Below are 15,262 nucleotides of genomic sequence, written 5' to 3' on the forward strand. Positions count from 1 at the left end.
CGGGAGGCCGCGGGGGGCTGTGGGGAGAGCGCGGGCTCTGGGGTCATGCAGGCCCGCGTGGGAGCTGTGGCTCCACACTGCGGGAAGATAGCACCAGTGTTTCATCTGCCATGTAGTCTGAGGCCCTGGTTGGTGTGGACCCAGGAGGTCCATGCCAACTGACCATCTTTTCAGTCCCCGGGGTAAAATGACTGTTACAGGGAGGTCGCAGAGAGGCAGTGGGCCATCTCAGAAAGATCACAGCCTTTGTACACCCCCAGCTCCAAATCTTCCTTCTGCTACTATTGCTGTGCCATCTCAGGCAAGTTACTTTACCTCTCTGAGCCTCAGTTTCTTCATCCTTAAAATTCACATACGATTTCTACCTCACAGGGTTGTTGAAGGCTCATGACAGTGACAGCTGTGGTCGTCAAATCATTGTAATTGCTTTAGTACAGTTATTTATTGTAGAGGGAGGATGACCATTTCAGTCTGTCTAGGAAGCCCTAGAGTTATTGTGGCTTAATTCTGATCGCTTGTAACTCTGATGCACCCCCTCCCTCTTTTTTTTGCATTTGTCATTTTAATTTTTTAAATTTTATTGTGTTTTAGGTGGAAGTTTATAGCACAGATTAGTTTCTCATTCAAAAATTTATACACAAATGGTTTCGTGACACTGGTTGGAGTTGGTGCCCCTGGAGTTGGTGCCCCTCTAAAGCCATCCCTAGAAGGGGCAGCAGAGGCTTAGTTTGTGGTTGTCTCTCGGCAGAGCCCTGGGCAGTATTACTTCAAACCCATGATGAAAGAATTCCGGTTTGAGCCATCCTCACAGATGATCGAGGTGCAGGAGGGACAGAACCTGAAGATCACCATCACTGGGTACCGGACGGCCTACAGGTGAGCAGTTCCTTTTTTTTTTTCTTTAGAGCTGAGCTGTGGAGTCACACTCAGACGTCTCCTGTCCACAGACTCATCCCAGTCCTCAGGCTGATTTTATTTAGGACACAAGGGACATAGATGATGTGAGGTCAGAAGATTTTTGACTACTGCCATTTCCTTCTAATACCTCACTAGCAGTCTGGTCACTAATCTATTTTGATACTGGCCTGAGAGAACCTATCTAGTTGCTTAAGATTTTTATTTTTTAAAAGTTTTAAGCTTGAATTAAAAATTTGAAAGAAAGAAATGCATTCACTTGTGTAAAAATTCAAAATACTGCAAAGAGTATGTAATGTGGTTTTCTGCCTATCTCCCAGCCACCCAAGTTCCCCTTCCGGAAGGCAACTGGTATTTCTTAGTTTTCCGAATATCTCCAGAAAGAGTTTATGCAAATACTAGCTACACACACACACACACATTTTTACACATGTATGCAAAAGCATGTTAGATGAGATTAATCAGAAAGTACACGTGAAATGAAAGGGGAAGTGATTTATTTCTATTTTATTGAATGCTTCATTATTTAAAGTTTTGAAAAAATAGACTAAAATAAAACATAGGCTTTTTAAATTACAGTTTTCTGTAGCATCCTTCAGAATATATGAAAGAAGAAATTGATGACAACTGTCCCTCTGGTAGGAAAGTGAGGCTGGAAGTGGCATAGCTAGAACTGAATTGCCTAGGTCACTGGGTCGCGATTCTCCCCTGGACCGTTTTGCACTGTAAATTGTTGGTAAATGCAGGACACTTTACCTGAGATCCTTTGTGTGCTTTAGAAAACCATAAGAATATGCTTTGTTTCTCCTCTTGCCACTGTAGTTGTTATGGCACAGTTTCTTCTTTAAATGGAGAACCAGAGCAGGGTGTTGCCGTGGAAGCTGTGGGACAGAATGACTGTAGTATTTATGGAGAAGACACTGTGACAGATGAAGAGGGGAAGTTCAGATTACGTGGATTGCTGGTGAGACTTTGAGCATGTTTTCTTAGTGGATTTTTTTCATACTGTGTTCAGAGGTGTCTTATTGTGCTTCCGGGACTGCTGGGAGTGTGGTAGGCAAAAGGGTAGAACCTCCCAATCCCTATTTCAACTGACACAGCTTGCCTTTTATCCAGATGACATATGCGGTTAGGGTTCTGTGGCCAAAATAAAGTTTGAAAACCATGGATTTGCTGCACCTTTTGCCTAGGATTAGGTAGTTATTGCTTAGGCTAGGGATATCAAACCAAAACCCTATGGGTCCAGGAGAGAAGTGTGAATGGTTGAAGGAAGTTGGCTGGACAGTAGGGAGTGGTGGGGACTGTGGTGGGCTAGAGAGAGCATGGCTTATGTATAGGGGCAGTTACCACTCAGTTCTAGTTCATGATAGCCACATGGGGAGACAAGCTCAGTGTTGTCTGTTAGTTTGAATTTTTAAAGAGACTACTCAGAAATTCAGATTGCCATGTGAAAACTCCTGATTTAAAATGTTAACTAACTTTTTAAAAAAAAACGTAATTTCTTTGTGTGGGCCAAACAAAAAACTTATTTGTCCTTAGGGCTTCTAAATCACAACATTTGGCTTAGGATTTCTGGTGCTTTTTTCCTCTCAATTTTCATTTGTTTGTTCATTCATTATTTGCTTATTCAATAGATTCTAAATGTCTATCATAGAAGTTACTGAGAAGGGGCTGTTTACTGTAGGGCATCTTTTGGGGGATTGGGCAGCACTGAGTGTGCTGAACCACCAGGATCTGGGGTTTGGTCCCTAGCCTTTTAGATCCACAAACTGATGGTGTTGGTTAATCCCAGAGACAGTCATGTCTTGGTGACAGACTAATATTTGTCTAAATCACATGCGCTGAGATGCAAATCAGTTTGTTTATATACATTGAGGCAATATTGTTCTCTCCCAAAGTCAGGGATGCTTATGTTTGTGTCCAGGGCATCCCTATACCTGGAAGTCAGGTTGAAGCGTTGCTCTGAGCAAAGAGAGTTCAAGCAAAAGAAGTTAGATGGATTTAGGGGGTGTCTTAACCTGGCCATGCTAAGGACTGAAATATACCTGTTCTTATGGGCCAGCAGACAGAGCTGGAGCACACTGTCAGGGCAGGCTCCCTGTACCCAGCTCTGTGTATCACTCTCCTTTTGGTATGTTTTTGTGAAATTCATTAATATGAGAGTGATCTTGGCATCCTTACACAGGAGTCTGGATGAGCTTTACTGTTGATACTCCTCCTAGCTGTTCTCTGCTCCCATGAAGCGTGCTGCTACGGTGACTTACGGTCCTGAGGCACGGAGAATGATGTTTGCTGTCCGCCAGCCTCCTCCTCCTAATGGGTGTTCGTTCAGCCACTGGAGCTCACTTACAGTGTTTTAGAATTGCCCCCCTGTGGCACCTGGCACCTTACCATGTATAAGGCTTGTGCTAGGCACACATTCTGAGGAATATCCTTTGAAGTTTTTCATTGACTGTTTTGGATTTGAGTTTGCCAGTCTCCCAGAGGATGGCAAGCTGGAGATGTGTTGAAGTTTCACTAATGATTGATCCCAAGTTAGGATGAGCAGCTGGGCCCATTTGTTCATTTGACCTTTCCGGGCAGTGTGCTTGTCACGACATCTTGGGAGAGTAGCTGCACTACCAGATACTGCTGCCAAAGGACGCAGGGAGTCCCTGAGGCAGGCTGCCATGAGGTAGGAGTTGGGAAAAGGTAGGACCACAGCGGCTGCCCTGATCGGATGCTGCCCAGCCGAGGCACTGGAGTGAGCGGGTTGTGCCTGCTCTTCTGCTGCAGTGGTGCTGTCTCTCTTTTTCTTCACAAGTAAATAACTTACATCTTAGGTCCCTGGGTTGCACAAACAGTTTGCACTTGACTAAGGTTGACAGTTTGAACCTACCCAGTGGCACCATGAGAAAAAGGCCTGGCGATCTGTTTCCTTAAAGGTCACAGCCAAGAATACCCTATGGAGCAGTTCTACTCTGTGACACATGGGGCCACCACGAGTCAGAATTTACTCAGTTGCAGTGGGTTCTCCCCCACTCAAGTGCAAATAGCTATTTGTGAACCAAGCACAATGCTACCAGTCCTAACTGAGCTGTACAGCGAGCTAATACATCTGTTGATGGTTATAAATTTGGTTGTTCTTGTAGTTTTTTTTTTAAATAATGCCTTTATTATCTCTGAAAATACTGTGTGCTTGTTATGAAATGATTCAAGCAATGTATAGAAAAGATGGAAGTGAAAAAAATTACCCCAAAGCTACCACCTGGAAGGCTCGTGGTTGCCATGCAGTGAATGCCTTTTAGATGCTGCTCTGTGTGCATACAGAGATGGTCAAAGCATACATAGTTTCAGGAGACTGGAACCATATTATCCATGCTTGTTCAAAAATACACTGTGTTACAAATAGGGCTTTTCCCACTAAGGTGCAAATAGACATCATTGAACTCAGCCCAGTGCTTTAGATCCTAATTGAGTCATCAGATCAGTTACGTGGTGGGTGGTCAGAAGTCAGTTGTTTTAAAGTTTCTTGTTTGTTTGTGTTTGCCTTTTTAGAATAATGACTTTTTGGTAAATGTGATACTTGTCTAGGCATTCAAACAAGAAAATAAAAGGTATAAAGAAGAAAGTATTTTTAAACAAAAAAGAAAGAAAAATTTCAAATCTTATGTTCCAGAAATAATATCCACTGTTAGCCTTTGGGAGTGTCATTCAAATGTCACTGTGCATGTTTATTGACAGGTAGTTTTTTTTTTAGTGGGAATAGGTGGGCAGCAAGGAAAGGCTTGAGTTCATAAGAATAAGGACAATATCTTGTTTGCAATTTTGAAATACAGAACAAAATTGAATTTTCCTTGGGTAGAGGAAAATGAAACTGCATTGAGACTGAAGCAGTTGCAGAACTTCAAATAAATATTTCTTCATCATGGGTGCTTTTAAAAATCTTATTGTGGTAAAAAATAACAAAAAAAATTGCCATTTTATCCATTTTTAAGTGCACAGTTCAGTGACATTTATCATATTGTATAACCATCACTGCAGTCTATTTCTGAAAGTTTTTTTAACACCCTCCAAAAAAACTCAGTGCCTCTTAAGCAATAACTGCCCATTCCCCTGCCCTCTACAGCCCTTTGGAACCACTAAGGAACTTTTGTTTCTACGCACTCACCAATTCTAGATGTTTTATCTAAGTGGAATCATACAGTATTTGTCCTTTTGTGTCCGATTTATGTCACTGAGCATGCTTTTAAGGTTCATCTGTGTCATAGATGTATCAACACTTTATTTCTACTGATAACTGAATAGTGTATCATCACATTTTGTTTATCCGTTCATCTGTTGATGAACACTTGGGTTGACTCCACCTTTGACTATTGTGAATAATGATGCAGTGCTTGGGTGGTTTTTAAAGTGATCCTTAAGAAGGTTAACATGCTGCAGATTGGGCAATGAGGTGGGAAAGAAATACTCCCATTGTGATGACCACATGCAGTCAGACCAGGCTCAGGTCAGGTTTTATGTAATAAGCCCCTTTTGAGAGACTTGACTGCTGAGTTTATTTGCAGCCGGGATGTGTGTACCATGTTCAGCTCAAGGCAGAAGGCAACGATCACATTGAACGGGCCCTCCCCCACCATCGGGTAATTGAGGTAAGGCATTAAATTCTTCTGCTGAATCTTCGTATGATTGCTTTCCTGATCAGAAATACCTTAGTGGTCCTGTGACTGTCTGCATTTCAGCTGTTGTAGGGAGAACTTTAAATCCTAATTAAGGGTCCTTGTAGAATAGTGTCATACTCATAAGCAACATCTTTTGTGGATGGTGTTTTTAATGAACAGCATTGCTGTCATGCATTCAGAAAAGAAGTTGCACTCTTGTTTCCCAACTCCCCCCCACTTGTCCTGCAAGCCCTGATCATTATTCTGCAAGTTAGGGTCTTGAGGCATAAGGAGCATCTCAAATCAAGGAAGGGAAATAAAGAGAACGCGGGCTTAATTGGTAGCAGGACCACCTAGTCTTTCTATATTCAGATGCCTTTATTTATTCCGTTTGGTGGGCAGAGTCCTTTGATATTCATGATCATGACTTAGCTAAATTGACCCCTAAGGAGGCAGCCTCCAGTTCACAGGAAGTAGCCAGATCCATTTGAAGTAAGACTTTCCTCTTACTAAATATCTCGGATTTGCTAGTCTAAAGGGCTTGGGTGCGTAGAGAGAAACTCACTCTTGGTGGCTTTATTAGGTGAACGTTAAGCTTGAAGAAAGGAGCCTGGGTGGTGCATTGGTTAAGCTCTTGACTGTTAACCAAAAGGTTGGCAGTTCAAACCCAGTAGCTGTTCCACGGGAGCAAGATGTGGCAGTCTGCTTCCGTAAAGATTTACAGCCTTGGAAACCCTATGGGGCAGTTCTACTCTGTCCTGGGGGGTCGCTATGAGTTGGAATTGACTTGATGGCATACAGCAACAATAAGCGTGAAGATGGGGAGGGGTTAGGGTAGAAAGTAGGTTCCCTGGGTGGTGCAAATGGTTAAGCCCTCAACCACTAGCTGAAGGGTTGGCAGTTCAGACCCACTCAGAGATGCCTCGGAAGACAGGCCTGGTGATCTGCGCCCAAAAGGCCACAGCCTTGAAAACCTTATGGGGAAGTTCTACTCTTCACACATGAGGTCTCCAAGAGTTGGAAACGACTGGATGGCAACTAACAACAGGGTGGAGAGTGGTGGGCCAGGTAAGAGTTTTTGGCCTAGGAAGTGGATTTTCTTGATGTCTTTACGGCGTCTGACATTTTAAAGGGCTGCGATGGCTGTGTCTCATACCACAATGACTTACAACTTACATATTTCCCTGCCGAGGTGACTCAGGCCGGGATCATAAGCAGTAGTGCAGACTTCAGCCAGGCAGGGGTGAAGGAGAGAAGTGGGCTGTCTGGGTTTCGCAAAATGGAGAGCACAGGCTCTGCCCAAAGGTGGCAGCTGGGACTCAGAATCCACTGATTTTTGTCCTGTAAGAGCATCGTCTTCCTCTTCTTTTTCAAGAGAAGCCAGAAAATCTGACTTTGAACATGAAATTTCCTGCTTTTTAAGAAGTTGACAAGGAATTAAAACTTAACCAAAAGCCGGAAAAAAAATACTGTGCACATCAAACAAACTGCCCTTGGGCCAGGTATAGCCTACCTGCTATCAGTTTTACCTTGACCTTGGGCTACTTCAATGGCACACTCTGCTACCTTAATATAAGAAGTGAGTTTGCTATGAAGCAGCTCTCAGCTTCTAGCTCCTCCTCCAGCTTCCTTAATACCAGCATTCTTTGTCTTTTTCTAGGTTGGGAATAATGACATCGATGATGTAAACATCATAGTTTTCCGGCAGATTAATCAATTTGATTTAAGTGGAAATGTGATCACTTCCTCTGAGTATCTCCCAACATTGTGGGTAAGCTAGAGACCAGCTTTTTAAGATTAAAATATTACGTTTTTTTTGGCTTTAAGACAAGGGGGAACAGGCTGTTTGTGCCCACCTAGCTCTTGCTGTAAGCACTGAAGGTGGAGGTGCTCCAAAGTGCCACCTGCTGAGGGTTCGGGTTGAGATTTAAGAAACTTTGATCACAGCATGTATTTGGGAGAGTGATTGCTGATCATTGGAGAGAAATGTATTCTAGTTCAGATAACTGTCTTGTCAGCAGTTAATCTTTGGAGGGATTGTAGCAGAGGCCCGATGAGTAATCAGTACAATCTAGAGCCTAACATGGAAAGACAGTTTTAAGACAAAGTGTCTCATAATTTTTTAACTCTGTCCAGGCTTGAGGTAGTGAGCCCCGGAAGCCAGGCAGACTGGGCTGTCTCCCTGTCACTGGCAGTTCCCTACTTTGTAGCTTTGGATGAATCACTTCATGTGCATATGCCTCAGTTTCCTACTCTGTGAAACCAGGGAGTGGGCCTGAATGACATCTTAAGGTCTCTTCCAGCTGTAACAAAATCTCTGTGTCTGTGGTTAATGAAGAAATAACTTGTCAAATACCCCGCAGTCCCTTAGAAAACGTTAAAGCGTTGCCACGGGGGTGTGTTAGGAAGAGGCACATTCCGTTTATATAGAGTTAAGTATCTGGCTTCAGTGAGAACGTGCTTAGGTTTGAACTCAGCCTGCTAACCACCCTTTAGGCCAGTTGTTGCAAACCTGTGTGCCTGTGGGTCCTAGGCAGGTAATGTCAGAGAGTGAAGATGGCTGGATGAGTTTTGGGGCAAACTGGAGAAGCTGTGCCCCATCTCCGGGGTCGGGGGGAGTGGAGAGAAGGAGAGAGAGCCACTCCTCAGCACCATCTGATTGCTGCCATATTAGATTTCTGGCTGAGGGTTATTGCCACTTCCCTGTTTTCCAGAGAAGCTGGAAATTAGAATTATTTGAAATTCCCTGATTTTTAAATATAGGCAATGAATTAAAATTTACTTAAAATACTCTTTGGGGCAAAAGAACACTGACCCACAGGCCTCCAGTCTATGACTTTGTTTTAGGAAAACTCCTCTTCTGTGTCATAAAATATAGAAAAGTGTCAGCTTGGACCTTGGGGGCAGGGGTCTCTGGCATTCTCTTGTGGCAGGTGCAAGATGTCGCCTCACAGTCTTTACATTGGCCAGGACTATACCTTACTCTTTCTTATGCCCCATTGCACATGGTGTAAGAACAGGCAATGAACCCAGGCCTAAGAGAAGTAAAGTCCAGAATCAAAGCACTAAACTGCTTCTTGAAGCAGCCCACAGAACCAAATGCAAAATGGGAACACGTTTTGCGGACTTAGGGTTCCATATCATATGGAGAGACAATGCAAGATGGGCAAGACCCTCAGCTATGTGGGTTCAGTCCCAGGCTGTGCCATGTATAAGCTGTACGACCTCAGGTGTCTTTCTGGGTCTCCATAGGGATAATAATAATACCTGTTTTATACTCAGGATTGGCGATAATGTATGCAAACTGCCTGTTGCATGCCTAGCATAGTATAGATGCTCCACAAATGTTAGCAGCTATTCTCTTTAATGTTGTCCTTATAATAACTATTATTATTCTTTTGAGTGATAACAGAGGTTAGAATCTATTTTAAAACCTTGCATTTCTGTGCATGACATGTTATCAGAGTTTCAGATGATTGAGGAATGCATTATATATAGCTGTCAGTGGAGGCTGGTTTCTGTTTCAGATATCTGTGTTTCCAAAGATCTCTTCCCTTCCTCTCCAAGAGATAAGCTGTCCTGGGAAGTCTGAAATGAAATGTTTATCATGTTTCAGTTCACAAGCATGCGCTGTTTGTTTCTGCTCTCCAGGTAAAGCTTTACAAAAGTGAAAACCTTGACAATCCAATCCAGACGGTGTCTCTCGGCCAGTCACTCTTCTTCCACTTCCCCCCACTGCTCCGAGACAGCGAAGTAATGCCTGTGGCTTCATGGTGGTTTCTGTCTGTGTTTTAATAAGTCCACTTTTGAGTTTAAGGAAACACAGTTCTCTTGCTTTTCTTCCTGATACCATTCTACAGAAATGGTTGATGTTGTGATCTCTGAATCAAAGGTGGTTGGACTCTGTAGGGATTCATTTTTCTTAATTAGCTTTTATTCTGTTTACAAAATAATATGTGTTCATAGCAGCAGGTTTTGGAAAAAATTAAAACCACCCATAATCCCATCATCCAGAAGTAACCACTGTTACCATTGTTAATAGGAATCCTTGTGGTCTTTTCTCAAAGAGTGTGCGTACGTCCTTGTGTGTGTGTGAGAGAGAGTGAGAACACACACACACACATGAGCAAGTCTACCTACCTGTCAGGGAGCCCTGGTGGTACTTGGCTGCTCACGAAAAGGCTGGCAGTTTGGATTGACCCAGCGGCTCTGTGGGAGAAAGACCCAGCGATCTGCTTCTGTAGAGATGACAACCTAGAGGACCCTGTGGGGCAGTTCTACTCTGTCACACAGGGCTGCTGTGAGTGGGAATCTGCTCCACAGCACCTACCGCAAGAGCCATCTGTCCGTCTGTCTGTCCATCCATCCATCCATCCATCCATTCATTCCATTCCATCAGTACTGGGACCATTCTGTACATTGTTTTGTAGTCTGTGCTTTTCAATGAAGAATATATCGCAGATCTTTCCCCCGTCATTACATCTTTTATAACATGATTTTTAATGGTTGTATAGTAGTCCATAATGTAGGAATTACCATAATTAGGGCCCTAATGTTAGATAAAAAACTAAAATATCATTTATTAATTATAAAATGCTTATTACAATTTTAATTGGACAGAGTTGGTGTGGTGGGAGCAGACTGCAAAGTTTTTGCTTCTTACCACTGGTGGACTTACCCGAGGGTGTCCGTGGTGAACTGACACTGCAAAGTTCCCTCTCCTGGCCTTTCACCACCTGCCATGGGGCTGGTGTACTACGGCCTTTCTCTGCGCAAAATGACTGTAAAGTAATGGAACAAGTTGTGATGAAATTTTGGGGGCCTCATTTCTCCGGGGTGTGTTGCCCTTTGAAAGTCATTTTACGAAGCAGTTTTCTACACCCTTTAGAGTAGTTGCTCTAAAGAGGCACCAGAGTACTGTGGAAACACCTTGGGCTTTTGGGTCAGACTTCATCTGATCAGATCCTGCTTAGCCACCTTACTAGCTGAGTGACCCTGGGCCAGTTACCCTTAACCTTCTTTAGGCTTCACTCTCCCCATCTGTAAAATGGAGGTAACCATACCCATCTTGTAAGGATGAAGAGCAGAGCAGTCATGGGCCTGATGTCTGCATGGTGTCCGGGCACACTGGGGGCACAGCACACAGGGAGGTGACTGTTACTGGTATCATCCCAAGATGCTGAGTTTTCAGAACTTGCCAGATCACGAGCCACTTAAATATTATCCCTTAAAAACGAACCATGTTTTGAATTGAAAGCAGCCTTGCTCACTTCAGACATCTACCTCAATCATCATAATTGGCTCATGTTAACTTTTTGTGTTTCGTAAAATCAGATCCTCAAATGCCTGTAATTGTCATGGTTGACTGTGCTCATAAAAAAGTGCTGCAGGTTCTGGAAACCTCGTCAGAAGAGAGTCTCAGAAACGGTGGTGGGGGGACACTGCTGTCACTGATAGTATAAGCCCGCTAGGTTACTGCTCTTATGTGCACATGGGGATTTCTTTAAAAAAAAAAAAAAAATCAAGTCCCTTACATTACAGCCATTATGTTAGATTTTAGTTTTCATTTGTTTTGCCAATCCTGTCCTTTCTAAAAATCCTTTTTTTTTTTTTTTAATTTATGCACAGAATTACGTTGTGCTTCTGGACTCTACACTTCCCAGATCCCAGTACGACTACGTCTTACCTCAAGTCTCTTTTACTGCCGTTGGCTACCATAAACATATCACTTTGATTTTTAATCCCACGGTAAGTATAACAGGGAGTTAAAAAATAGATGGAAATGGTGAGAGCAGGGAAGGCCATGCAGCCTGGGCTCTGGCCTTCGGGTCTTGGTTGGAGGATGCTGTTTAAAGGTATAATCACTGGGACTGTCTTATTCATCACCATATGCCCTAGAACAGTGGTGTCCTTGTAGGAAAATGTCCCTGAATACTGGGGACTCAGTAAAATGAGACCCATATTTTCAGCCACAGGGATTCCCTGCTATCCCGATCTCTTCAGTTCCTCAGATGGAATAGTACAAATTCAGAGCGAGGCACACCTAGTCATTGGAATGTATTTGTTCCTGAGTGTCAGATAGGAAAAAGTGAGAACTTGGATAGCAGATTATTCATCTGAAAGTCTCTGCAAATTGTCAGTTCCTTACTTTGGATTGCACAGAACACCTGAATGTCCTTGGGTAGCCAGTTTGGAAAGCTGGGTGGATCATGGCTGTATAATCATGGATGCTGGAAAAATGTGAGAAGCGATTGAGGAGTAATGGTACTCTTGGTGTTTGCAGAGGAAACTACCTGAACAAGACATTGCACAAGGATCATACATTGCCCTGCCTTTGACGTTGCTTGTTCTGTTGGCTGGTTACAACCATGATAAGGTAGGAAATCCAGAGACTTCATGAGAAAGCAGGACGGGTCAGGGAGAGTGATGCCTCATAGTTGTGGAAGTGGCAGCTGAGGAATGGGCAGTGTTGTGGAAATTACACAATTAAAAAGAAAATTTATTGTGGTCAAATACACATAAACTATAAAATTTGCCAGTTTAACCGGTTTTTAAGTGTGTATGTTTCAGTGGCATTAATTATATTCACAATGTTGTGCTATCACCACCACTGTCCATTTCCAGATGTTTTCATTACCTGAAACAAACTCTGACCCACTTCACTCCCCCCACCCCAGGCTGGTAATATCTAATCTAATTTATATATCTGTGCATTTTTTCTAGATAGTTCCCGTAAGTGGATCCAGTACAGTATTTGTCCTTTTGTGTCTGGCTTCTTTCCCTGAGCGTAATGTTGCCCAGGTTGATCCATGTTGTAGCATGTGCTAGAACTTCATTCCTTTCCATGGCTGAATGATAGTCCATATTTGGGTGTACCGCATTGTGTTTATCCATTCATCCGTTGATGGACACTTGGCTTGTTTCCAGAAATTGCACAGAATTTTAAGGTTGGAAACGACCATAAGGGCATTGCTTGAAGATAATAACTAACCATAATCTGAGAAATAGCCACTGTTATGTCTCATAAGATAGTACTGCTAAAAAGAAATAGCATAAGGCTGGTTCCTGTGAGGCGCAGGGGTCAAGTTTATCATGGATTTCCCACTTTGCCACTATTTTTGACATCAGCCACTCCCCCCCGTGGCACTCTCTCACTGCTGGGTTTGATAATTTGCTGCAATGGTTGCAGGAACTTTATTAGGGTAACAACACAGAGCTGCTAACAGGGTGCAATTGAGGATTGATAGCAGGCTCATCAGGATATAACTCAGGATGAGGTACACAGGCGAGGTCTGGAAAGATTCCTGGAGCAGAGAGCACATCTCTACCTTTGTCCACCAGGAGGTTCTTAGGCCAGGAAAGATCCAGGACAGATCTCGAATGGCCCTAGCTGCTTTAGGCTGGCTTCAGCTCTAGGCTGGCATCACATTAGCTCTTGAACCACCACTGCTCTCGCAGGACACCCTATGCTCAAGGCGCCCCAGCTCTGCTCTCTGGGCAGCCCCTCCATTCCAGGCGACCCCTGCTCTTGGCAGGACAGCCCTTGGAGCGGAAATACACTCAGACTGGGTTCAGTCTTTTCACTCTCCTGCTGCTGCCCAGGCCTGTTCGTCATGTCCACAGCTTCTGATGTCATCACAGCACTGCCGCCTTATACAGCTCTAAGCCTGTTAAACCTCTTTTAACCAGGTTTGGGAGGGTTTCTGGTGCGAGATGCCTGTGTCCTAATGGATGCGTCATCCCTCTCATCTCTCAGTCAAGAAGCGTCCCCCAAAACCTCTGTGTTTCAGCCCTTCATATAAGCCAGTCCTTGTGCATTACCAGGGGGCAGCTCCCCAGCCAACCTGGGGAAAGGTAACAAACCCTCAGGGATCTCAGAAATCAGGACCAAAAGGCCAAATTGCTTTTTGTAAGGTGATTCCAGGCATCAAATCCAATCCCTAGGCCTTCTCTCCAGACTGTAACATCTCTCCTAATTTTTACACCTGGAATACTTCCAGAGATGTGTTGTTCACTGAGAGAGCCCAGCCTGTCTCTGGTGAGCTGTCTCTACTACAGAGGCACGCTTTATTTTGACCTGAAATGCACCCATTCACACAGTGGGCATGATAGTGCCGGAAGAAGGGAGGTGTGCCAGTATGTGAGACACAGAAACGTCCATCTGGACAGAAGTCTTCTCCTGGTATCTGTCTTACACGCACACTGTCTTTTTTTCTAGCTCATTCCTTTGCTGTTGCAGTTGACAAGTCGACTACAGGGAGTCCGTGCTCTTGGTCAGACAGCCTCTGACAACAGCGGCCCAGAAGATGCAAAAAGACAAGCCAAGAAACAGAAGACAAGGCGGACGTGAGGAGGAAAGGGGCCAGCTGAAATTTCACTTGGGTCAGGCCACAGCAAAGGGTGTGAAGGCATGCGTTTGAGTAACTTCAGGCTTGTGCTGTTTGCCCCATGCTCCCTCTGTTATTGTAGCTGCCTGTGCCTGTTCTCCCATATAGGTGGCCCCTGAGGCAATGCGATGATTGGACTCTCCTGTCTCTCTGCCGAATGCAATTTATTTTCTGAGTTGACGATAATTTATTATTATTATTTTTTTTTGTCAAAGAAGTATTTTGAGCCCTGTTGGTGATGTGAGAATGTAATTCTTAATTTTCAGCGTTCATTTGCAAGAATTCCAGTAAACATGGTTTCTCGTTCCATAATAAAGTACCTTTTGGATTTACCTTTTTCCTTCACTTGCCTTTGTATTTGGAATTCTAGCTGGAAACTGCAGCAGCCTGTATCCGTGATTAGGAGGATATGTCAGTAAGTAAAAAAAAATCAGTAAAATTGCCTGGTATTTGTGTTTTAGCTCATCACAGATGTACTTCTTATGACATTGGCATAATGCTGGGGCCACAAATTGAGATGCCTGTGGGGGCAGGTAGAAGTCCTGAGTGAAGTGGGCTGGGCAAGAAAAACGTCAGCACAAGAGAGATGATAAATGGCAGCTGTCCTTTGACATCAGTAATAGAACAATAGGGGCGAGTGGGGATTGTGGCAAATTGAAGAGTGCCGACCCCATGTAAAGGAGCCCCACAGTTCCTCAGCTCCAGCCCACTCTTGCCTTTCAGGAATATGCATCTATTTTTTGAGAGAAACCAGAAAATTTTGTGTGAAATCTTTCATGTTTTAAATGTTAGCAACAAATAAAAATATTTTAAAAAACAACATACTTTTGGCCAAACAAAACATGTATGTAGGATGGGTGAGGCTTAAAGGATGTCAGTTTGCAAAAAGGATCCACAGGAATTCACAGCATTTTAACAGCTATTAACTTAATCCTTGTAGGAAATAATTAAGTTACTTATATTGAAGCAGGGGAAACACCCATCTGTTCAACATTTACCAAGTACCACATAGGACAGACGCTGGGGATATGAAGTCAAGTAGAACAGGTGATAATACAAACAGTTTAAAGAGGACAGGGACCACATCTGCTTTGTTCCTTGTTGTATCCCCAGTGCTTGGCTTGCAGTGGGCAATTAGATAGGAATGAGTGAATGCATGCATCAGGGAATAGATGGGCACCACAGAGTACACAACCCATTGTCAAATGGAAGACACATCAGTAAGCAGGCTGGAGTATAGTGAGCTTCGGGAAGCCCAAGGGGTCATGGGAGCACAGAGCAGAGGTCTAATCAAGCCTGAGGACTTGGTCATGCTTCCTG

The 15,262-nt window shown here is 43.7% G+C and overlaps 1 protein-coding gene across 1 annotated transcript in view; it reads left to right on the forward strand.

The window, feature by feature from the left end:
• The window catches only part of LOC100665839 (BOS complex subunit NOMO1), a 63,877-nt gene extending 49,602 nt beyond the window's left edge, over nucleotides 1-14,275 (forward strand). Inside the window, exons 24-31 of the mRNA XM_003421878.4 lie at nucleotides 749-876; nucleotides 1,738-1,879; nucleotides 5,463-5,546; nucleotides 7,216-7,326; nucleotides 9,207-9,308; nucleotides 11,184-11,303; nucleotides 11,839-11,931; nucleotides 13,774-14,275. Of these exons, the coding sequence (XP_003421926.1) occupies nucleotides 749-876; nucleotides 1,738-1,879; nucleotides 5,463-5,546; nucleotides 7,216-7,326; nucleotides 9,207-9,308; nucleotides 11,184-11,303; nucleotides 11,839-11,931; nucleotides 13,774-13,905 (912 nt within the window). The 3' untranslated portion in view covers nucleotides 13,906-14,275. The remainder of the gene's footprint in view (nucleotides 1-748; nucleotides 877-1,737; nucleotides 1,880-5,462; nucleotides 5,547-7,215; nucleotides 7,327-9,206; nucleotides 9,309-11,183; nucleotides 11,304-11,838; nucleotides 11,932-13,773) is intronic.
• The last annotated feature ends 987 nt before the right edge of the window (nucleotides 14,276-15,262 follow it).

Source organism: Loxodonta africana, chromosome 12 (assembly GCF_030014295.1).
Source record: "Loxodonta africana isolate mLoxAfr1 chromosome 12, mLoxAfr1.hap2, whole genome shotgun sequence".
NCBI classification, from domain to species: Eukaryota; Metazoa; Chordata; class Mammalia; order Proboscidea; family Elephantidae; genus Loxodonta; species Loxodonta africana.